Below are 23,822 nucleotides of genomic sequence, written 5' to 3'. Positions count from 1 at the left end.
CAATTCTCAAACATTGAAACTCTAAGATACTCACCTGATGTCAGCCTACTCTTGAAATTATGCATGTGAATTGACAATTTCTAATTCTCCACATCCCATGAGGCCTTGCCTACTTCAAGTCTCAAAGCAACTTTCCCAACTAAACAAACATAAATTTGTTTTTATGGAACTCACCAATAAAAGATTAAGCCAGTACAGGTTCTTTGACATTGTTATTGGTGGCTTTTACATTAGATATTCACAAAAGTAGAAATCAGTTCGAATCATTAGCCAGTGTATACATTTCCATTTGACTTCAGAGAAGGATTTCAAATTTCAATTCTACATCATACAACAATAATGGATCAGGATAGAAGTGCAATTCTACATCATACAACAATAAATAAATCAAGACATTGTAAAAGTCAACCAGACCTGCGTAGAACAAGCTCTACAGAGTGCAATTTGGAAGACTCCAGCACAGCCTTCCCTCCCCCTGCCCCCTCATCCCAAAAAAAAAGTTGTTTTTTCACTAGGAAAGTAGGGTGGGAAAGAATTTCTATCCTTGACAACCTTCGAAAAAGGGGCATAGAAATGGTTAATAGATGTTACTCTTGCAAAGAAAGCAGAATTGATTCAGCATTTGGTAATCCGCTGCTGGTGGAACAGACAGCTGCAGGACTCTGCATTGGGAATGCTTGGAACTAAATGGGAAGCTGCAGGCTCATTAATGTTGAGGTGTGGGCTTGGAAAGGTCGTAAAAAAATAGATTGTATAAAAGGAGGTATATACAACTGATCGCTCATACCATTTTTTTTTTTTTTTTTGGAGGGAAAGAAATAGATGGGTGTTGCAAATATGAAATAAATTGACGTTCTGATGAAGAAAATACAGCACTTAGGGTTAAAGATCGAGAAGAGAAGAAGAGATCAGACTTCGGAGGGATAAGACGAAGTACAAAAGAAGAGCACAAGAACCCAACCCCATCTTGCTACAACAATTAGACAAGACATGTTAAAGCCTTCGTCAAGACATCTCCCTCATTAGATTTCAGAAATGAAGTCCTCACAAGCATCTTTTGTTGTGTCGGGCACCCCACTTGTGCTAAACACCAATACTACAACTAATGCTATTGAATATATAAAAACTAAAACAATGCAGAAACTAAATGAGTTTGGTATAGTATTTGAGAAAAATAATGCAATTGATCAACGTGTTGTTGGATATGTGGATTCGGATTTTGCAAGTGATTTGGATAAACGTCGATCAACTACTGGATATATTTTTACATTTGCTAATGGTCCAGTGAGTTGGAGGTCTACCTTACAGTCTACCATTGCTTTGTCTACAACAGAAGCAGAGTACATGGCAGCTTCAGAGGCTGTTAAGGAAGCTATTTGGTTGCAGGGCTTACTTGAAAATTTGGGAGTTGTTCAGAAGCACATGCTTGTATTCTGTGATAGCCAGAGTGTTATTCACTTGGCATAGAACCAAGTCTACCATGCACGAACGAAGCACATCGACGTTCGGTTTCATTTTATGCGGGATACTATTGATGGAGGCCAGATACTTCTTCAAAAGATTGCTACAACTGAAAATCCCGTAGATATGTTGACCAAGATTGTGACAACAATCAAGTTCAAACTTTGTTTGGACTTGATCAATATCCTGCAAATCTGAGTATTTTTGGAAGGCGCCGATGATGTGGAAATCTAGAAAATGTTGGTGACTGAAAATTTTGTTGAATTTATCGTCAAGGTGGAGATTTGTTGTTTTTTTTGTCCCACATTGGTAGAATACTTACACCTTAGTATAAAAGGTTGTTTTGAATTTTTTATATTATTTGTCCCACATTGGAGAGAAGTGTTTTTTAGACTTGAGGTTGAAGCTATATAAAGAGCTCAACTTTTCATTTGTAAAACACACCTCAAAGTTGTACTTTGTCAAGAAGTAGTGGATTGATCATCGGCGCCCGAGGACGTAGGTAATTCTATACCGAACCTCGTAAATTTCTTGTCTTGTTCTTTTTATTACTTTATTATTAGTTTCTGCATTACTTTAATTTCTTTTATATTCAATAGCAATAGTTGTAGTATTGGTGTTTGACACAAGTGGGATGCCCGGCACAACAAAATGAATAGCACTCTGACTATTACAAAACACAACAATGTGCTTCTGAACAACTCCCAAATTTTTAAGTAAATCCTGCAACTAAATAGCATCCTTAACAGCCTCTGAAGCTGCCATGTACTCTGCTTCTGTTGTAGACAAGGCAATGGCAAACTGGAAGGTAGACCTCCAACTCACTGAACCATTAGCAAATGTAAAAACATATCCAGTAGTTGAACGACGTTTATCCATATCACCTACAAAATCAGAATTCACATATCCAACAACACGTTGATCAATAGTATTATTTTTCTCAAATACTATACCAACATCAATCGTATTCATAATATATCTCAAAATCCATTTCATAACTTGCCAATGTCCTTTACCCGAATCATGCATATACCTACTTACCATACTAACAACTTGTGAAACATCAGGTCTAGTACAAACCATTGCATACATCAGACTACCAATAGCACTTGAATAAGGAACCTATGACATATACTTACGTTTCTCATCTGATTTAGGAGATAAAGTTGTACTAAGTTTGAAGTGAGGAGTAAGAGGAGTGTTGACTGGTTTTGACTGTTCAGACATGCCAAAACTTTGAACTACCTTTCTCAAATACTGTTTTTGAATTAAACTGACTCTTCCTCTCATTCTGTCTCTGTGTATCTCCATGTCAAGTATCTTCTTTACCTCACCAAGATCTTTCATCTCAAACTTTTGATTTAACTGACTTTTCAGCTTGTTGATTTCTTCCCTGCACTTTGAAGCTATCAACATATCATCAACATACGAGAATAAATATATAAAATATCCATTTTGTAGTCTGCAAAAATAAACACAATGACTATATTTATTTTTGATATACTTGTGACCCATCATAAACTGATGAAATCATTTGTACCACTGTCTTGGAGACTGTTTTAAACCATACAACGATTTACCCAATTTACATACCCAATTTTCTTTTCCAACAACCTGAAATCCGTCTAGCTGAGTCATATAGATTTTCTTTTCCAAATCACCATGTAAAAATGCAATTTTTACATCGAGCTGAACTAGTTCAAGATCAAATTGTGCTACCAAAGTCAACAAAATTTGAATGGAAGAATGTTTAACAACTGGAGGAATTACCTTCATTATAATCAATGCCTTCATTCTGTGCGTAGCCCTTAGCTACCAATCTAACTTTGAAGCGAACATTATTTGCATCTGGAAATCTTTCTTTCTTTACATAAACCCATTTACAACCAATTGCTTTCTTACCCTAGGATAGCTGAGCTAGCTCCCAAGTCTGATTCTGATGAAGAGACTGCATTTCTTCATTCGTCGCTCTTTTCCACTTGTTTGATTCATAGTTCCTCATTACTTCTTTAAAAGTGCAAAAAATATCATCATCTACAACTGGAAGTGCATAGGCCACCATATCAGTATACTGAATAAGTTTTTGAATTTCTTATCTTGGCCTCTGAGACACAGTTGATTCTTGTTGCTGTGAAGATTCTCGGATTGAAATCTCCCCTTCTTGTGCACTATTCCCCACTGTAACTACAGAGTTACATTGTGTAGTCTCATTTCTCACTAGGTTTCCCAAAATTGTTTCAAACTCCACCTGTTGTTGAGTACCACTCGTCTTTTCTTCAATTGGTGACTCCTTGCGTATTGTTTTCTTCATCATCGCAAGTTCATCAAAAGTCACATCCCTGCTTAAAATCATTGTTTTCGTCTCTAGACACCAAAGACAGTATCCTTTGACTCCTGCACTAATCCCCAAAAATATTGTTTTCTTGAATCTTGGATCCAACTTAGATTTTTAATATGATAATAAGTCATAGTACCAAATACATGTAAAGAGTCATAATCACTAGCAGACTTTCCAAACCATACCTCATAGGGTGTTTTTCCCCCTATTGCAAATGATGGTAGATGGTTGATGAGATAACACGCATATCTAACAACCTCAGCCCAAAACCTTTTTTCCAACCTAGCATTAGACAACATACATCGAACTTTCTCCAGCAAAATCCGATTCATGCACTTTGCCACCCCATTTTACTGTGGTGTATCTCTAACTGTGAAAAGTCGAGCAATACCTTCATCCTGACATACCTTCATAAACGGGTTACTCGTGTATTCACTACCATTATCTGATTTGAGCAGTTTAATCTTTCTGCCAATTTGAGTTTCAACTAATTTTTTCCACTTAAGGAAAATATCACACACTTCATTTTTATGCTTCATAGAATACACCCAAACTCTTCTGGAAAAATCATTAACAAAAGTGACAAAATAATGCATACCACCCAATGATGCAGTTTTAGTAGGTCCCCATACATCTGTATGGATGTAGTCTAAAATACCTTCAGTCTGGTGAATTACAGTGTCAAATTTCACTCTAGTCTATTTTCCCAGAATACAATGCTCACAAAATTCGAGTTTGCACACCTTTGCACCCTTCAACAAACCTTGCTTAGCCAATTGTTGCAGAAATTTTTCTCTTGCATGTGCCAATCGCATATGTCATAACCTGGTTGTATCTAAACCTACATTTTTCTCAGAAACAACAGCTACTGAGCTAATAATTGTACTACCTTGTAAATAATACAAGTTATTTTTCCTTATTCCTTTCATCACCACCAGCGCACTCGATTTAATCTTTAAGGTTCTATCTTTCAATGTGATAATGAACCCTTTAGATTCTAAGGAACCCAATGAAATCAGATTTTTTTTTAGGCTTGGAACATACCTAACATCAATCAAGGTTTTAATAGTTCCATCTTGACATTTCAACTGTATTGATCCTATTCCAGTTGTTTTACAAGTATTATCATTTCCCATAAAAACAACCCTACCATCTAATTCTTCAAAATTAGAAAATTATTCCCTATTGGGACACATGTGATAGGAACAACCAAAATCCAAAATCGACTCACCAAAATAATGTGACGAAGATGTTCCAACAAGAGAAAAATTTGAATCACTTCCATCATTATTGGCTATATTGGCATTAGAATGTGCTTTGCCCCTATTCTTTTGCTACAATTTAGGACAATCCTTCTTCCAAAGCCCTTTCCCATGACAAAAAACACATTCGTCTTTAGTAGGTCTCCCACGAGATTTACTCCTCCTGCTTGATTTACAACTCTGAAAACATCCTCTTATTGTTAGCACTTCTGCTGTTTTCTTATGGACCCTCTGATCCTTCTTTACATTCAGTACTAATTAAAGCGGTACAAACAACTTCAAAAGTAACTTTATCTTTCCCATAAAATAAAGTGGTGGTCAAATGTTCACACTCATTAGGGAGAGAATTCAATAACAATAAGGTTTTATCCTCATCTTTCACCATTTCATCCAAATTTAACAAATCAGCCAAAATTTTATTAAAAGAATTTATGTGGTCATTAATCGAAATACCTAGTTGATACTGAAAGCGAAATCATAACTTTTTCAAATAAAGCCGATTTTTCAAACACTTGGTCATAAATGTATCTTCCAATGTCTTCCACAATTTCTTTGCACATGTCATCCTTATAACACAATATTTCTTATTTGTAGCGAGACACAGACAAATTGTACCACATGCCTGACGATTGATCTTTTCCCAATCTTTGTCACCTATATCCAATAGTTTATCATCCAAAGCAATATCTACTTCTTGCTGATATAGGATGTCCATCACCTCACGTTGCCACATACCAAAATTATTGGTACCATCAAATTTCTCCATCACAAATTGAGCATTAGCTATTGTCTTTGACAATGATGTCGAAGTTGTTGGGGTTGGAGTTCGTGTGGATAGAGTTTCTCTCACTGTTGCCCAAGTTTCTGCCATCTTTTATATATTCAATAGCAATCAAAAAAGCAAAAGTCCTAGGATGAATAGTACGCACCAACTGTGTCAACTCTGTTTATCCTATGAAATTCCACTTTGATCAGATCGACCTTCAAGGAGCGACTGAAACGCAATGGTCTTTGAGCACTCGCTAAAATAAGGTCTTTCTTAAACATCAAACGTGGAATCAAAGATCCTAACAAAGGAACACCTCCGTATCGACACTATTCAACCTAAACCCGATACCAATTGTTGTGTCAGGCGCCCCACTTGTGCCAAACACCAATACTACAACTAATGCAATTGAATATATAAAAACTAAAGTAACGCAGAAACTAATAATAAAAGACAGTAAAAAGAACAAGACAAGAATTTAATGAGGTTCGGTACAGAATTACCCACATCCTTGGGTGCCGACGATCAATCCACTACTTCCAGAAAAATTACAAATTGGGCAAATTTCAAATTACCAATAGTAATAAGAAATACCCTAGAGTACAACTACTATTTGTAACTCTTTCAGATTTTGGTGTGATTTACAAATGAAGTGGGGAGCTCTTTATATAGCTTCAACCTCAAGTCCAAAAAACATTTCCCACCAATGTGAGACAAACAAAAAACTTCAAAACAACTTTCCCACCAATGTGGGATAAACAAAAAACCAGCATCTTCAACATTGCTTCCCCGCAAAATGAAAATCAACCTCAATATGCTTTGTTCTCTCATGAAGCACTATGTTTCTAGCAATATATATGGTAGCCTGATTATCACAAAGCATATTGTTGTCAGGAATCCCACATCTCTAGCATAAGAGACTTCAACCACATAATCTTACTAATAGTATGAGCCATCGCTCAATAATCTTAAAACTTGTTTCTTGCTAAACCAGGTAAAAAGATTATCACTCACAAATGTGCAGTATTCAATAGCAGATCTACAATCTTGAACAAAGTCAGCCCAATTTGTATAGAGTATTCCATGATCTCACAATTTCAATTCCATTTATATATCAAAATTCAAGAGCTCTTGAGATATTGTAAAATCCTATAAACAACATCCCAGTTTGATTTCTTGGGACTTCCCACAAATTGACTTACCACCCCCACAAAAAATGATATGTCAAGTCCAGCGTCATTCAAGTAGATCAACTTGCTAATGGCCTATATTTTCTTTTCAAATTTTGAACCAACATCCCTAGATAACTTCATGTTAAGACCTATTGGAGTATCAATTGGCTTAGCTCCCAACATGCCTATCTCTCTTAGCAAGTTCAAAGTATATTGACAAAGAACATTCAACCCTTTCTTGTATTGTACAATCTCAATATAAAAAAAATAGCATAGAGTACTAAATCCTTGATTTGAAATATTGTCTATTAGAAATCCCAAGTACCACAAATTTCTTCTATCAGCAAACAAAGACTGATAGAGTAGCATTACAAAGAACCAAATGTAGAGGCCACCATAGTAAACCAAACTTGAGGTCATTGCTTAAGATCATAAATGGTCATATGCTACTTACAAACCTTACAGCTCTTCCCTGGAGCAACAAACCAGGAGGTTGCTACACTTTTTCTTGCAAATTCCCATACAACAAGGCATTCTTGACATCCAAGAGCAAGGGCCACCCAAAATTAATTGCCAATGGGATCAATACACAAAAAAAATTTAGCTAAGCAACATAATAGGTCTCAAAATAATCAATACCATATGTTCAGGGGTATTCCTTGGCAACCAATCGAGCCTAAATCCGTTCCATAAAGCTGCCATGGTGTACCCACCTAACCAACTCCTACCATGAGGAAAATCACCAAGTCCCAAGTCCTTTAAATGGTCAACGCACCCAATTCTACATCCATTGCATGCTTAAACACAGAGGTAGCAAGTGCTTCAAGATGCAAGGAAGGATAGAAACAAAGGAAATAGACAACAAGAAAAAAACACATTGTAATTCGAAGATCTGAAACATAATGAGCAATAAGATAAACAACTAAGGACTATGTAGTACAAGTTAGGGTACTTTTTGGTGAGCAATAAACAAATCCAAGTCACAATAGGATGGACCTCCAAAGACAAAAGTCAAGATAGTGCAAGGCGGATGAGGTGGTTGCATGGTGGCATGATGTCTGTCATTCATGAACCCTTAATCATTTCTTTAGGTCAATAATCAAAGGATTGGGAATGGAGAGTTTTCTTTAAAGGAATAAGGATAGGAACAACACATGAGGAGAACCAGAAATCATTGATGGACTCAAAACAGATTCATTAATGGAGGACCTAGCATTGGAGAAATAATGTGTCCCCTCAAAGAAGGTGACATCTACATTAACATTTCCTACGAGTGTGGGGAACATAACATCTATGTCTTTTCTAAGTTTAAACCAACAAAGACACATATAAAAGCATGAGGAGAGAACTTTGAACATGAACAAAACATGTGTCCCCAAAGACACGAGGCAAACTTGAGAAAATCGATGCCGTTGGAAACATGATAAAGAAGGGAATTTGCCCCCTAAACACTAGAGGACATCTTGTAAAGTAGAAAAAACATTAGTAGAGCATCCATCCAAAACATTTTAGGAAATATGCACATAGAAGAGTAAAGATTGTGCTATGTCAAGTAATATCTAATTTTTCTTAGCTACTCAACTATGTTGAAGGATACAAACAAACAATGGTTGATGAATAATCCCTTCGGCTAACAAAAAGACAACAGCTTATTTTGAATAAAAATTCGAATGCATTATCAGCTCAAAAAAATTGAATACCAAGTGCCAAATTGATTTTTTCTTTCCTAGTGAAATTGAGTGAATACACTAAGAAATTCAAGCCCGCCTATTAACAAATAGATACAAGTAATATATGAAAAATATTACTGACACCACACAAACCCCCAAGTATTAGAATGAATTAGAGAAAGCAATAAATTACTACAACATTCAACTCTAGATGGAAACAAAGTCCTTATGTGCTTATGCTGAACATTCAAAATAAGTTGAGAACTAGACTTGAAGATGCGAAAAATGAAGGGAAGGATGACCCAAATGTGTACCGCATGCCCAAAGACACACCACGAGTAGAAATTAAAGAAGTTGTGTGGAAATAAGTGGATTTGCAACCACCAATATCAACATAGAATAGGGCATCCTTCTTGAGCCCTCCACCAATCCTTTGTTCCTTGGAAGATCCTAGATAAGGCGAAGAAAAAAAGGTAATGATGCAGTTATGCAATTTAGTTAATTGACTAACTATAATTAATTCAACAGAACTTTAGGCACATATAATATAGAGAGGAATATAAAGAAATGATAGAATATTACCACAACCTGAAACTGGTGCAACCGAACCATTAAGAAGAATAATCTTAGAGTGCAAAGTAATGGGTTTCATTTATTGAAATAAATTAGGAATACCTGTCGTATGGGAGGAGGGACCAAAATCAATAACCCAAAGTGAGGAGGATAAAGAGGCAAGAAGCGTAACCACTACCTAATTTATACACTACCTCTACCATAATCACCATCCAAACCTTGTCCTAAAATCCTCCAACACTTCCCTTTACACAATAAGAGGTAGTGCTAGTCATGGCTTAAGAATAGGACTAAGAGTCATCTTTGGTGATCCATTGGTTTCTCGCATATGCTTCATTTATGGGTGATATGGATTCAATAGAAAGAATGGATTCTCCTTACCTTTCACCACAAAACCCTTAAGCTAGTTCTTATAAATTTCTTCCTTGAGATCGCCATGGAGGAAAGCAATTTTCACATCCATCTGCTCAACCTCCAAATCAAGACTAGCAACCAAGTCCAAAACAACACGGATTGACGACATTTTCACTACAGGTGAGAAAATCTCCCCAAAACCAATCCTATTTTTCTGACTGAAGCCTTTGACAACTAATCTAGCTTTGTACCGTGGGAGTAAAAAATTCTCTTCCTGTTTAAATCTATAGACCCACCGATTTTTCAAAGCTCTCTTACCTTTAGGCAATTTTACCAACTCAAAAGTGTGGTTGTCATGCAGAGATTTCATTTCATCTTCCATTGCACTAAACCATTGTTGCTTCTGCTCACTTTCAATGGCTTTTTCCTAACACTCTGGTTTTCCCTCATCAATTAGAAGAACATACTCATCTATAGGATATCTCGTGGAGGGCTATCGATCTTTGGTACACCTCCTGAATGAAGCTATAGGTGGTTCAATAGTCGAAGTACCCTCCTCATCAACAGTTTCGTGATCTTCCACCACATGATCATTCTAAACATCTGCCTTTGTATCATACTGATTGTCAATCTCAACTGTATCAGGAAAATTTTCAAAAGGAATCGGATTCATGTCAACCGAGCCATCACTATCCTGAAACTGAGAATTTTTTGTCTTGCCAATGTCTTCAATGGTTTGATCCTCCATGAACTACATCACGGCTTCTCACAAGTTTCTTTTCCACTGGATCATAAAACCTGTAGCAAAACTCATCCTAACCATACCCAATAAAAATGCACTGCCTTGCCTTGACATCTAATTTGGACTTTTCATCTTTAGGCACATGAACAAAGGCTGTAAACACATGTAGATGGTCATAGGAAACATCCTTCCCTTACCAGATTCTGTCAGGGACTTCAATCTGCAGCGCAACAGTAGGATACAAGTTAATTACATGAACAACAGTATATAATGCCACACCCCAAAATGATCCAGGTAGTTTTTCTTCTAAAAGCAAACATCTGACTCTCTCTACTAGTGTTCTGTTCATCCTTTCTGCCAAACCATTCAACTGAGGAGTCTTAAGAGGTGTCTTCTGATGTCGGATGCCCTATTGTCTACAGTACACATCAAATGGACCTCAATATTCGCCACCATTATCAGTGCAAATACATTTTATCTTCTTTCCTGTTTCTCTCTCAACTAAAGCCTGAAAATCATTAAACATATCAAGCACCTGATCTTTGGATTTCAAAGCATAAACCCAAAGCTTTCTTGAATGATCATCAATAAAAGTAACAAAATAAAATGCACCACAAAGTGTCCTTACCTTCATTGGGCCACAAACATCTGAATGAATCAACTCAAGTAACTCTATTTTTCTAGAAGGAGGATGACTCTTAAATGAAACCCTTTTCTACTTCCCAGTCAATCAGTGAACACATCTTTTTAGTTTTGCACCATTTAAACCTAACACCAAAATCTTCTTGGCCAAGCAATCGATTCCTTTCTCACTTATGTGATTGAGTCGCTTGTGTCATAACTCTGATGTGATATCGCTATCAACTGCATTCACAGAATTCAAGCAAATAGAAGCATTCATAAAATATAAATTAAAAAATTTGTTACCTTGGACAACAATTAAATTTCCTCTGGTAAGTCTCCATTGTCCATTACCAAAGAAGTTGCAATATCCATCATCATCAAGTCTTCCAATAGAGATCAAATGCAGACGAACACTGGGAGCATGTCTAACATTATTGAGTACCAATTATGTTCTATTGTTGGTCTTTAAGGAAACAATTCCAGTGCCAACTATCGGTACCACAGCATCGTTTCCCATCTTCAGAAACTCCAAAGTCACCGAAAGTATATGAACTGAAGAAATACTTCCTTGATGTCAAGTGAAAAGAGGCACCGCTGTCAACCACTCAACTAAAATTACTTGATGTACCTAGAAAACTTAATTTTAAATAAAAATAAAAATTAAACAAAATATTAGGGCCCCTAATTAAATCATTCGCCTAGGGCCTCATATTGTGAAGAGCCGCTCCTAGGTATTATCTGTACCCATTTCTTTCCTTCTAGTATCTTTATTAAACAAGCTATCTTTAACAAACGACAAGTTCAACACACTGTTTGGGGCAGAGTTGCTAAGAGATACTACAAGAGTCTCCCAACTATCTGGCAAAGAACTTAATAGCAACAAAGGTTGTAGTTCATCATCTAAAATCATCTTCATGTTGGTTAACTAGTTTACCAAATTCTGGAAATCGCTCAAATACTCAGTAACATATTTTCCTTCTCTAAGCTTTATTTTTACAAGCTTTCTAATTGCAAAAGCTTTGTTGTGAGCAGTCTTTCTCTCATAAAGACTCTCCAACTTCTTCCACAGTATTTGAGCATCTATCTCTTGAGCTACATGATGAAAAACACTATTATCCACCCATTGTCTGATTTTGCCAACTATTTTCCCATGCATTTTCTTCCAGTCAACATCAATTTGTTTTTCCGGCTTATCGCTACCCAACTCAATCGGATCAAATAAATCCTTACAATAAAGAATATCCTCCATCTTTGGTTTCCAAATTGAATATTTTGGAGCTGTGAGCTTGCACATAATACCTACATTGTCTTCCATATTTTATATGAACCAAGCTCTGATACCACTTGTTGGGAAAGTAACAAGACAACTAGCACAGCAGATAAATCTTTACCAAAATTAAATCTGTGACGAGCAACAATAACCAACCAACAATAATAATAAATCACACACCACGATTTTAACGTGGAAAACCCCTCTAATGTGAAGGGTAAAAATCATGGGGCCTATGAAACCCAATAAATTTTTCACTATAATAAAGGCAAAAATTATAGCAGTACAATTACCAAAAATGCTCACAAACTTATAGCAAAAGGGATTCCCAAAAGGATCGTGATAAAATAAGAATAAGCGGAAAGAAGTCACCCAAACACAGTTACTATTAGTACTACAAAATCAAATCCTCCAAAGCTCTGAAATAGATCTCCACCGTCCAGATCGATGGTCGACAAATTCCGAACGTGCTCTCCAAATTTTAGCAAAATCGGATCACAAAAGACCTTTCAATCATCGAGTTGATAAAGACTGCACAACACACTACTGCTGCCACACACACTTCTTTCTCACTGTTGCAGCACTCCATTTTTTTTTTTGTCTCTGTGGCAGCACTTCAAGCACATGGGCCTCCCTTTTTTTTTTTAATTAACTTATGTGGGCTGGACCCAAAAACAGGCACTTAAATGGCAGTGCGGACACTCATAAACAAACTGGCAGCAGCTACAAGCATATGCAGGCATGACTAGGAGATTGTGTACACTCACAGCATCATAACAAAACCATCACTCCAGAACCAATCAGAGGAAGCATCAGAACAGCAACACCAGCTGCAAGAAACAGTATTGACCATCTTTACATCAGCAAACCACCATGAGCCACTCAACATCCACAAGAGTTGCTCAAGGCTGAGAAGAGGAGATGAAAACCCTAAAGAATTTTCTATTTAAGAGTTAGAGGAGAGAAAAGATGGGAAGTAGCAGCAACTAAGCCAGATTAATCAGGTTTCAAGAAGTTTAGCGCTCAAACCCCATCTTGCAAATCTGCAATTAATTGAAGTTTCAAATTAAGAGAAATAAAGTGCATAGGATTAGAGGGAGTGAAGGGAGGAAGAGATTAGAGGGGGAAGATCAGCCAGCAGTCCCCTGGTGTAGTAACCCGACCCAAAAAAAAAAAAAGATATTTTGGAGAAGATATTTTGAAAAGAGATATTTTGAGATATTTATATATAAATATCTTGGAGGAGATATTTATTTATATTACTTAAGGGCTAAGTTAGGATTTATTCTATAAATTCTCTTATTCTCTCTCTCTCTCTCTCTCTCTCTCTCTCTCTCTCTCTCTCTCTCTCTCATTTTCTCTCTCTCTCTCTCTCTAAGATCCTTCGCCGTTCGTCATCCGTTTCCAAAAACGGAGGGTACTACGTGGATCAGAAGAGAAAACTCTACACTTTTAGTGGATTGGATCGTCGTTTCGGAGAGCTTCAGGTTTTCATAAAAATCGAGGTAGGAATCTGATCCTAATTTTGATTGAATATTTGGATAGCAGTAGAAAACATAGTAAGGTTGTGTTATGTGGTTTTAGGTTTTCGAGATCTCGGGTTGTCGTTTTGGACCGTTTTCGTACGATGTTTCATTTCGAATATAAGGTAAGGGGAACTTGATTACAACAGTTATTTTGGAAAACTAAACCGCTGAAAAGCTAGTTTATGTTATTATCTATGATTTAACTGCTTATTTGTGAAATTTTACCGAGCAGAGATGCCGGTTTGATGATTTTACGGTTTTTGGTAAAAACGAGGTTTTCGACGTGTAATCTCCAAAATTTTACAAACATCGTTTATTTGTGTTTATACTATAGTAGGAGAGGCTCGAATCCTTTATTTATTCAGTTAAACTATGTATATTGAATTTCTATCATTTAGCGGGTTTTTATATTAAACTTGTGTGATATATGTTGAAATGGAAATGAATGTATTTTCTATATTACTGATATAGAATATGGGAATGAAATTCCAATTTGTTATACTGACAATGTAATAAACAGAGGCTGCTGATACACCGAGCCGCATCAGTAAACAAAGAGGGGTAAACTGAGTGGAAAGAAGCCCGTTTGAACCCGCTGGAATTATTTCTATACTATTGATATAGATTATGGGAAATAAAATCTTATCATATTTGTATAAATTGAATTTATAATATACGGAACCACAGCTTGAGAGTCCCAGGAGGGTTGAAAAATACTTTCTTTGCAGAGTTGAAATAAACTACTGTTATATGATACGGCACGATATCGTAGCTAGATGTACACGTGCAACCACACGAACTAAACGATGTGGGTACCAAGATGGTCGGCTAGCAGGGTGAAACCATTGGCTGATATTGGGCCAATGGGGGCAATCGGATCGTATGTAGGTACTCGGCAGTGTCTGCATGAACAGGGCATTGGACGAGTACCAGTGCACAACCCGAGCCACGGGGTAAAACTGGTTATAGGGATATTTTGCTGTTGGTCATCTGATAAATCATTAAATGGTCGAAAGACAAATGTGGGAATTTTGTACTATGAATGATGATATACCTGATGCATTACTGTATTGAAAATATTTGATTTATATTCCAGATGTTGAATGAAAATATGCATGTATGCAGTCACACACTGTTGTAACTCCTTCTTCCTTACTGAGAGGTGTCTCACCCTATCTTACAACTTTTGTTTTCAGGTCCGTCCGTGCGTCGGTCCCAGTAGATAAAAGGACTAGGGTGGTTATTTTGGTTAGCGTACGTAAGCATCTAAATTTTGTACTAAACTTGATGAAAGTCCTTTTTGGAGGGTTGTAATATGACGATTTCTCTAAGTCCGAATGTATGTAAATTATGGATGTATTAGTGAACTCTGGTATAAGGCTAGTAGTAATCCCAATGGATGTTTATGTTTTTCCGCGACATTTACATCATGATTATGTATTATTTACACCCGTATGTCCCTGTTTAGGGCAGGTTGCTTCCATATCTTGAACAGGTATAGGTATTTGATGTATGTGAGTGACACCTGAGTCCGTGTAAAGGGCCGGGTCGTTACACCTGGAGCCCATGTACAGCTCCAAGTCTGCCCTCTTTATATATTAACAACAATAGCACATGGAGGACAAAAACACTCATCTCACACCACCTGACTGCTAAAATAAAGCATTCTCTCCTAACAAAGGGATTTTGAGGGCACAGAACTGTCAGTCACCGGAGTAAAGGAAAATTGGATTAAAATGCCTTATTTTGGGTTAATAAGCAGCATTATTGCGAACAGTCAAACTATCATTGATCTCATCGATTCTTTTCACTTGTCATGTTAGGTACTTGTTTCTTCTTTCTTGTTTTTGTCATTGGGTTGGAACCCCTTTGGTGAAATGCAACGACATCTCATTTTATCTATCAAAAAAATTGATCTACATCAACTTACAAACGTCTTAGAGTTGTCAATTGTCCAATGTCTCCTGGGATTGAATCGTTGATTAAGCAATTTCTGAGTGTCCTGCACCGCATATATAAAACAGCTGCTTAGAATAACTAAACTATCAAATAACGGTCATATAATATTACAATAGCACCTTTCAGGAAAGTATATCCGTATTCAACTTACAGATATTGAATGTTTTTCATAGCCCGAAAATCAGGGAATCTAGAACTCGATCCTTTCAGATCAGATATCATCCTGAAAATCGAAAGATACCAACTAAAATATTAGCTTCATTTTTCTAAATTTTCTGTGTAACCATGCATGGGATTGCTATACTGACTACAACAACTATCAAAGAGCAGAGAGGAGCTCACAATTGGGTTAAATTTGTTAGAGAAGATATGGTAGAAGGAATGGGGCCCTCCATGGATGTGCCTTGAATATCTCTGCCACAGATTAACAGTTCGTTGAAGAAAAGACTTAAATAAGTTCCAAATTTTTTTTTGTAGGCCTGCATTATAGTTCTCCAAAGGAAAATAGTGAAAGAAGTTGACAAGAAGAACGGTGCTCACAGTCTTTCTAATTTTGTCCAACTCCCAATCAAATCTGGTATTTTCCCTGATAATTGATTCCCATCAACCCTACTGCAAATGGCAATGGCATGCAAGTTCAGGGATTTGCATATTAAAAAAAAATGGCGAGTCCATACAACCAAATCACTTACAAATCCGTAAGGTTCTTCAAGTTTCTAAATGTATCCGGTATTGTTCCCGTAAAATTGTTTGCAGAGAGATGGCTGTAAATGTAAGAAACAGTGTCAAAAATCCCCTCAGCATAAAACTTATAGAAATTATTACTTAAAGTAATAACGTAGAAACAATTCTCTATGAGTCATAGTAATAACAGATGCATACACTTCAATCTCACCATTAAGGAATTAATTAAGAATCTAATAAAAGAAAGGAAACCATTTTGTTGCCATTAAAGTAGTTATTTTTGTTTCCATGGTATAGTCTCTAGCCAATACTTAAATGCAATGACTATCACAACACAAATAATATTCATTCATAGCTACGTCCATTTGTTACACACTCTCATCCCATGTTTTAGGGATTTTTCATTAAAAAAGTCAATTATTGGGCAACAATTTTGAGTCATGGAGTTAGATTAATGAGCCTTATTTCACTGTATATGAAATTGAAACATCACAAAAGTAAAACTTAATTTAGTGAGCTAAAATGAGAATAAGAATCTCTTTTTCTTTAGGCAGCCATGACCAAAAGAAGAGCGATGTCAGCGTAAAGAAGAACAAGGCTCTAGTCCTTGTAATTATCGAATATAACCAGGGAAGAATTTTCATCTAAACACAGCATTTATAGTAAGTTTTCATTTCCAAAGCTCTGTTATGGTGCACCCTGTACTTCCTCATTTTGAATGCTGCTCTTTCATTCCTTCTTTCAGATAAGTAAACACAGGTTTGTTGTTCCTAGGGAAAACAAACCTAAAAATGGTCAAGGATCTATAATAAACCTCTATCTTTATTTCACTGCCAGTGAACCAATTTTAAGAGTCCCTCACTCTGAGTCACCATTATAGTGCTGACGATTAATAGATCCTGCTTAAAAAATCAGACTTCTGCCCCAACAATAGTATCCTACCATGAAGTAAATGAAGGCAGTTGTGACTTGTGTGTAATTAAATATTAAAAGAAGCATTCGTACAAGCCTCAGTTTCCTGCCTCATGGTAATATTCTCTCAAAACAAAGTTAATGAAGATAATCAGTGAGCAGTTAAATTACTAACATCATGGCATGAATTGAAATGTTAATGCTCAACTCATTTTTTCCGACCAAATAAACTGAGTAGCCAAGAAACCCAGAATGCACTCCGCCAAGTCCTCTTGTTTTTCTTATTTATCTCTTAACACTGTTCCACATCCATGTAAATTCATTACACAAACCACAAAATGAAATGCATAATAAATAACTTATTTGCATTGCCATTGCATTTCAGCACATGACGCGAAGAGAACACAAATAATTTGAGAAAATAATTCAAAGCTAAAAAAAAAAAGGCTGAAGTGGAAAAATGAAGAGTAATCCTTTTATTTATTTATTTATTTTCAGGATGGTTGTCTTACAGTCTGATCAAGCGCCTCAAATTTCCAAGATTTTCAGGAAGCGATCCACTAAGCTGATTATCTTCCAAAACACTGGAAAAGACAACTAGATTATGGACAAGTTCAACTGCCCTTCATAGCCCATGCAAGCATAGAACCTAATATCAATACTTACAGATGCTGAAGGGTAGCAATGTCCCCAATTTCCTTAGGAATTGAACCACTAATGCGGTTTCCCAAAATGGATCTGTAAATGTATCAATAGTTACAAATTTTCCAACTATAAAACTGTTCAATCAGCCACTGAAAGACAAGTTTTTGATTAAAAAAATATATATGCTCAAAAAAATATTAGATAAAGTTGTAAAAAATACTTACATACTAGTGAGAGAGGTATTAGACAAACTCCCAGGAATTGAGCCACTAATATAGTTGCGAGTGAGATCGCTGCATTCACAAAATATGTAGCAATTTAGCTTGTTCTCTTTCTCTTCATTATAATGTGTCTTGTGAGCTAATGGCGCAATCAATTAAATTTGCAAATCTATGGAAATCAAGATATGTGCAAAGGAATTGATGCAGTCCATATTCCTTTAAGCAAAACTTCAACATGAAAGTGGGTAGTATTATTGCATCCCGCAGTCACTTATATTAAAAAAAAATTAAAAAATAAAAAATAAATAAACTAGACTATTTACTAAAATCACGAAACCTCTCTGCTGGAAAGTGCTGAGAATACAAAAAAGACTTGACAAGTTTTTTTTTTATAGGAACTCACTAAATATTATCAGTCATTATGGGCTTCCTAAGGATGTGAATTGGAATTCATGATCATCCAAATATCTTCAATAAGGAATTAAAATTCATACTCCGAGTGTATCTAATTAATAAATGAAACAAATTAATGGAAATAAAATGAACAAGTCATTTGACTTTTCAATGGAAAAAAAATGGTCCACTTACATTTCTTGTAGGTAACTAAGATCTCCAAATTCTGCAGGAAAAACTCCATCTAAGTTGAGACCCTTCAGCCAGCTACGATCCAAGCAGGAATGTTTTATTAAAAAGAAAAAATAAGAAATGATAAGCTGATGAGCAAATGAAATAATTAGATCTTTTGGCAGTCCTGAATTAATCAGCCACATATTAACAATGAAAGTGGAATTCCGGTCACAAAGTCAAATGAAATGTAAGGTGCCCTTGGGCACGTGTGCACAAGCACGAGTAACAGTTAAAAATTTTTTCCATGATATTGGGCAATAGATTGTTCATTTAAATTTATATTTCTTTCCTATCAGCACGGTCTTAAATTTCCACGAAATTGTCGAAATTTCCGATTTTCATCACCCCCGAAATCGAAATGGCAGTTGATTTCTATCTTGCATAATTTCCACCGAAATCTCAACAAATCATCCGAAATTTATTGAAAACTAAAAATTTTAGCAAAACTTGTCAAAATTTTAACCATACAATGAAATTTCGTCGGAATTCAAATGAGAGATTTAGGAGTGAAGTGAAATTTCTCTATTAATTTATTTTATTTATTTTATCGAAACAAAAGATTATTACGAGTGCTTTTGAAATTATATGAAAAAATAAACTTACAGTAATATTTTATTTAACCATCCATGTCTAAATTATCATTATTTGTATAATAAATAATATTTAAATGATTTATGAATTTCATTTGTATTAATTGAATATGTTTAATGTACATTATTTTACAAATATGTTTGATACACGTACTATTTTACAACTTTTCCACCTCATAAAAAACATAGATGTATTTAATATGTAATATACTAGTCCAAAAACTTATATTATTATGTTTGTTAACCAATTCTAAAGTTTCACAAAGAATTTCATGCTTTACTACTAATTTCCATTATTTTTTCAAATCAAAATCGAAATTTTCGTACTTTTGGAGCTTTGAAATTTGAGTCGAAATCAAAATTTAAGACCTTGCCTATCAGTACACAGTTTTACCACTTGGTCCTCCATGGCTCCATCATCACATATTTAAGGGGGCTCGCTGATAGAGGATAGCTTGCAACTAATTCTAGACAACTATATTTGGTAGGAATATTTAGAAATCAAGGATTTTTTTTTAAACTATTAAACTTGGATATTTTAGAACTTTAGTTAATTTAGGCTTATTTTGTGTGTTTTTAAGTACTTTGGGGTTATTCCGTAATTTTCTTTTTTAGTTGGGCTATTTTAAATTATTTGTGTTAGTTGTAAACTTGTAGTATTGGGCATATAAGTAGCATGATTGTTTATTATATGGAACAGTTAGCGATCTGATTTGAGAATTCCCTGTCAGTTTTCCTCTCTCTGTCTCTCTCCAGTGCACTCTCCCTCTCCTTTCCTTCTTCCTCCTCTTCTCCTTCCTCCTCCCTCCTGCCTATCTCTGTTCGGTTCTATCCAATTTCTCTCTAGTTCTACTCTTCTCTAACTCCCAGCTGTCCTTAATTTCTTAACTGTTATCTGTTCTACCTGCTGCAGTCTCTATTCTCATTATCTTCTTTTCTCTGTTTCCGAATTTCAGTTGATGTCGTACATCACTGGGGCTGACAAAATTTATGGTTTTAAATAGAATTTGAAGAAATTTTCACAGTTTAGTATAGGTTTTTTGCTAATCACACCAATACTTCTCACCCCACCCTGAGCAAGAAAAACATAATCCTCGAATGTAACATTATTTACATGCGTTCACATGAACATATGCCCTTACAAAGTGCATGTGCTAGAGTGCGCGAGGGTGAGTTTCTTAAAGAAAAAGTAAGACGAGGATAAAAAAGAACTTACATAGTTTTGACATGGCAAACAGTATTTTTGTCAAAAGAGCAGTCACATGTGATATTGCTCAAACTGGTATTACTATGTGTCACGTTTAGAGAATGGCCCTCTCTGCAAGAATTTTGGTTGAAGCTCCAATTAGGGACGTTTAACTTTGTGGATAATTTTTGGAGAGTCCGCACTGTTATGCACAAAAAGCAGGAAGATACACTGGTTAGTCATATGAACTTATAATAGATGCACACACAGAAAAAAGGACAAGACTACCAATAACAGCACAAGTACCTAGCTAGAAAAAGGATATCAAAAACAAAAACAAAATAACACCAAATAATAATGATGTTATGAGTTTGAATCTCCATGTAACTTTTGTTACAACACAGCAGAATAGAAGTAAGCCAGCAGGGTAGTGCCACATCAAATTGAGAATGCAAAAACATATTTAAATGCATCACTTGTGATCACTGTCCTAACACACAAGTAAAACCATGAGCCTCATGTATAGTTGCTTTCTGGTTTTTTCATTCGCCAACCTCGAATGAGCCTAGGGGTTTTTTCCAATCCATCTGATCCTCATATCCAAGTCCCAAGTCCAGTCAACTTCTTGCTATATTCACTCTTTTGATGGACAACAAAAAATATATTATTGCAAATCACATGGTTATGTTTTTTCTTTTTAATATATCGTGGTGGAGAGAGGGGGGGGGGGGAGTCATGGTTATATTTTCTTTCAGACATAAATATCAAACACGAAAATAAATCTAACATGATCAAAAGCAGCATATATTGATGACGTTTGCTTCCCAGCATTTGATTTGGCAGATAAAAATGGTCCAATCAATTTGGTTTCAGGCCTGTTCACACTTCAGCAACCCAAGTTCCCTCTTGAAAACAAAAACAGAAACAAAATAAAAACAAAAAAAAATTAAATAAAGAAATAAAGAATTTACACGCACTTTAGACCTGGGATTCTGGGCTCCGCCCCTCAATGAACTCATTGTGCTAAATGATTTGAGGCCTCCAATGTAGGACCATTTATGGGCCCCAAAGGCTAGGGGCATCCCTTAAAGACTAGGGCACTGTGTGTTATAACTGTGCCCACATTGCTCAAATGCATTGAGAATTGAGATGGAACACATTTGTTACCGGTCCTTATCAACTTGTTAATTCTTATCCCACTGTGTCACCAAAATAATTTTCTCATCCACTAAAAATAGTAGACAGGTAGCCCACTGGAACGGACTTGGTAAGGTCCAAAGCTAGCTACTGGCAACAGGAGAAAATGACCGCAACAATAATAATGCATTTAAAAATATATATAATAGCAAGGATAAGTTACGTCATAACTTTCTAAAATTCAATTAAACTGTGATTGACTCCCTAAAATTTAATTATAATATTTTAGTTCTTTAATTTTTCATATTCACAATAGTATAGTCTGGAATTAAAATTTTAAGGACCAAGGTCTTAAATTGAAATTTTGAAACTTTAGGGAGCGAAGCATAATTTCGTGGAACTTTACGGACTTATGGTGTAATTTACTCTAATAATAATATAATAATTCAAACTATTAATTAAGAGATGCAAGGGGAATTTTCAACATCAATTTTGTTCAATAATGGATAAATTAGTAATTAAAAACTTTCCATCCCCTAACTTCTCCATTAATTATATAAATTTATGAGCACACAAGTAGTTGTGCATAAATATCATAAATATAAAACGACAATGTTTAAATTACATCATACAACGAAAATGTAAGATTTAAAAAAAAAAAAAAAACAGTACAAAACTTCGTCTTCGTGACAATGGAAGAGCAAATACCGCGTAAACTGAAAGTGAAAACCTCTGTTAGTCCCTCTCTTGTTTACGACTGGATGGGTTGCTCGAAAATTGCAACCGAGATCCCATTCAATCCCATGGAATTTTTTTTTTCCCTGATTCCGTAAATTTGGATCCCAAAACAAGGCCAATCAAAACGTTCAAAGTAAATCTCAGCAAGCACCGCATATAACTAACATACCGAGAATAATCAATTTTGTTCGGTGGATTTCGGGTTATTTGAAGCACTAGAGAGGGGGCAGTGTGAATTTTCACAGATGAACAAGTAGATTCCGGTTTGTTTGGTTACAGAGAAAAACAGGTGAAGCACTTCGTCTCTTCTCTCAACCCAACACACCAGCACCGACAAATTTCTCGAAAACCAAAAATACAAATTTATTTCCGGAACAAAATGAGACAAGAAAACAGAAATCCATACTACCTTCATCGAGAGGGAGAAGTTGAGCGTGAGATCCGAGATGCGTGAAGCAACTAATCGCGGCCACGAAGAGGAGAAGGAGGAGAGAGAAAGGCGCGGCCTTGAAGTGTGAGACGGAGGACTCCATCTGCTCCGGTTCACAGAAGTTGCGGTCCTGATTCAGAACGATAGTTCATTCTTCGCAGCCAATCTTCAAAAATAGCAGTTGTCGAACGCAGACAGCGAGCGAGAGAGAGAGAGAGAGTCTGAGAGAGAACGAAAGGGTAGTTAAGACGAGCGGGAAAGAGAGAAGAGAAGGGGCAGGGGACTTGTAAGAGAGAGAGAAACAGAGACAACAGGGCCGTTGAAGACGTTTCTTCGGCGATTCTTCCACGTCACACGTGGGAAAGGGGAAATCAAATTTATTTATGGGCTCTCTCGCAACGACACTAGGGAAATTAATAGAAAACTTTATTTTTTACTATTAAAATAGTTATAAAATATTATTTGTTATTTATTTAAATATTTTATTTTTCTTTTGGCTTGTAGCTCTTTTTATAATCTACCGTCCCTAAAAAAAAATGTAAGAATAAAATAACACATAAATTTTTTTAACTACAATTTTTCAGATCTCTAAGTTTTATAATTTATTTTTAAAATGATGTGTTTTAATATTGACTTTCTTATATCCATCGATAATGCTAAAAAAATTATTAAGTCAATCAATATATTATATACAAATATGTCTTCATGTATGGGACAAAATTTTTATGTGAAATTTTTAAAACTAAAAAAAGAAAATTTTCAAATTTAATGAGATTTTTAAATGTAGAAGGTGTTTTTATAACTACTCATCATTATTTTTAATTAAATTAAAATATTTTTAAATTTAAACTAAAGAGCAAGAGTAACTCTCGCTTATTTTATGTCTCTTTTCATCAATTCAAATACAAGAACCACTAACACACAAATGTCAACAT

General features: G+C 35.6%; 1 protein-coding gene and 1 long non-coding RNA gene across 5 annotated transcripts in view; one reads left to right on the top strand and one right to left on the bottom strand.

The window, feature by feature from the left end:
• Nucleotides 1-23,272, bottom strand: part of LOC131151002 (probable LRR receptor-like serine/threonine-protein kinase At1g53440) — a 68,426-nt gene extending 45,154 nt beyond the window's left edge. For 2 of the 4 annotated variants that reach the window (XM_058102169.1, XM_058102155.1), the window contains exons 1-11: nucleotides 22,867-23,163; nucleotides 20,613-20,784; nucleotides 18,768-18,839; nucleotides 18,183-18,251; nucleotides 17,980-18,051; nucleotides 17,826-17,897; nucleotides 16,410-16,481; nucleotides 16,258-16,329; nucleotides 16,060-16,131; nucleotides 15,869-15,940; nucleotides 15,689-15,760 (exon numbers count right to left, since the gene is read on the bottom strand). In XM_058102169.1, the coding sequence (XP_057958152.1) occupies nucleotides 15,689-15,760; nucleotides 15,869-15,940; nucleotides 16,060-16,131; nucleotides 16,258-16,329; nucleotides 16,410-16,481; nucleotides 17,826-17,897; nucleotides 17,980-18,051; nucleotides 18,183-18,251; nucleotides 18,768-18,839; nucleotides 20,613-20,784; nucleotides 22,867-22,990 (941 nt within the window). In that variant the 5' untranslated portion in view covers nucleotides 22,991-23,163. Of the gene's footprint in view, nucleotides 1-15,688; nucleotides 15,761-15,868; nucleotides 15,941-16,059; nucleotides 16,132-16,257; nucleotides 16,330-16,409; nucleotides 16,482-17,825; nucleotides 17,898-17,979; nucleotides 18,052-18,182; nucleotides 18,252-18,767; nucleotides 18,840-20,612; nucleotides 20,785-22,866 lie in introns of all 4 variants that reach the window. The other 2 variants (XM_058102163.1, XM_058102175.1) reach the window with 2 other exon arrangements.
• On the top strand, nucleotides 12,859-15,199 carry LOC131151024 (uncharacterized). Its single transcript, XR_009135675.1, has 3 exons — nucleotides 12,859-13,737; nucleotides 13,817-13,880; nucleotides 14,955-15,199. It is a non-coding gene; the product is annotated as an uncharacterized LOC131151024 (long non-coding RNA).
• Nucleotides 23,273-23,822: the final 550 nt, after the last annotated feature.

This window comes from Malania oleifera, chromosome 1, assembly GCF_029873635.1.
Source record: "Malania oleifera isolate guangnan ecotype guangnan chromosome 1, ASM2987363v1, whole genome shotgun sequence".
In the NCBI taxonomy this organism is placed as follows: domain Eukaryota; kingdom Viridiplantae; phylum Streptophyta; class Magnoliopsida; order Santalales; family Ximeniaceae; genus Malania; species Malania oleifera.
This window is presented reverse-complemented; position numbering and strand designations above follow the sequence as displayed.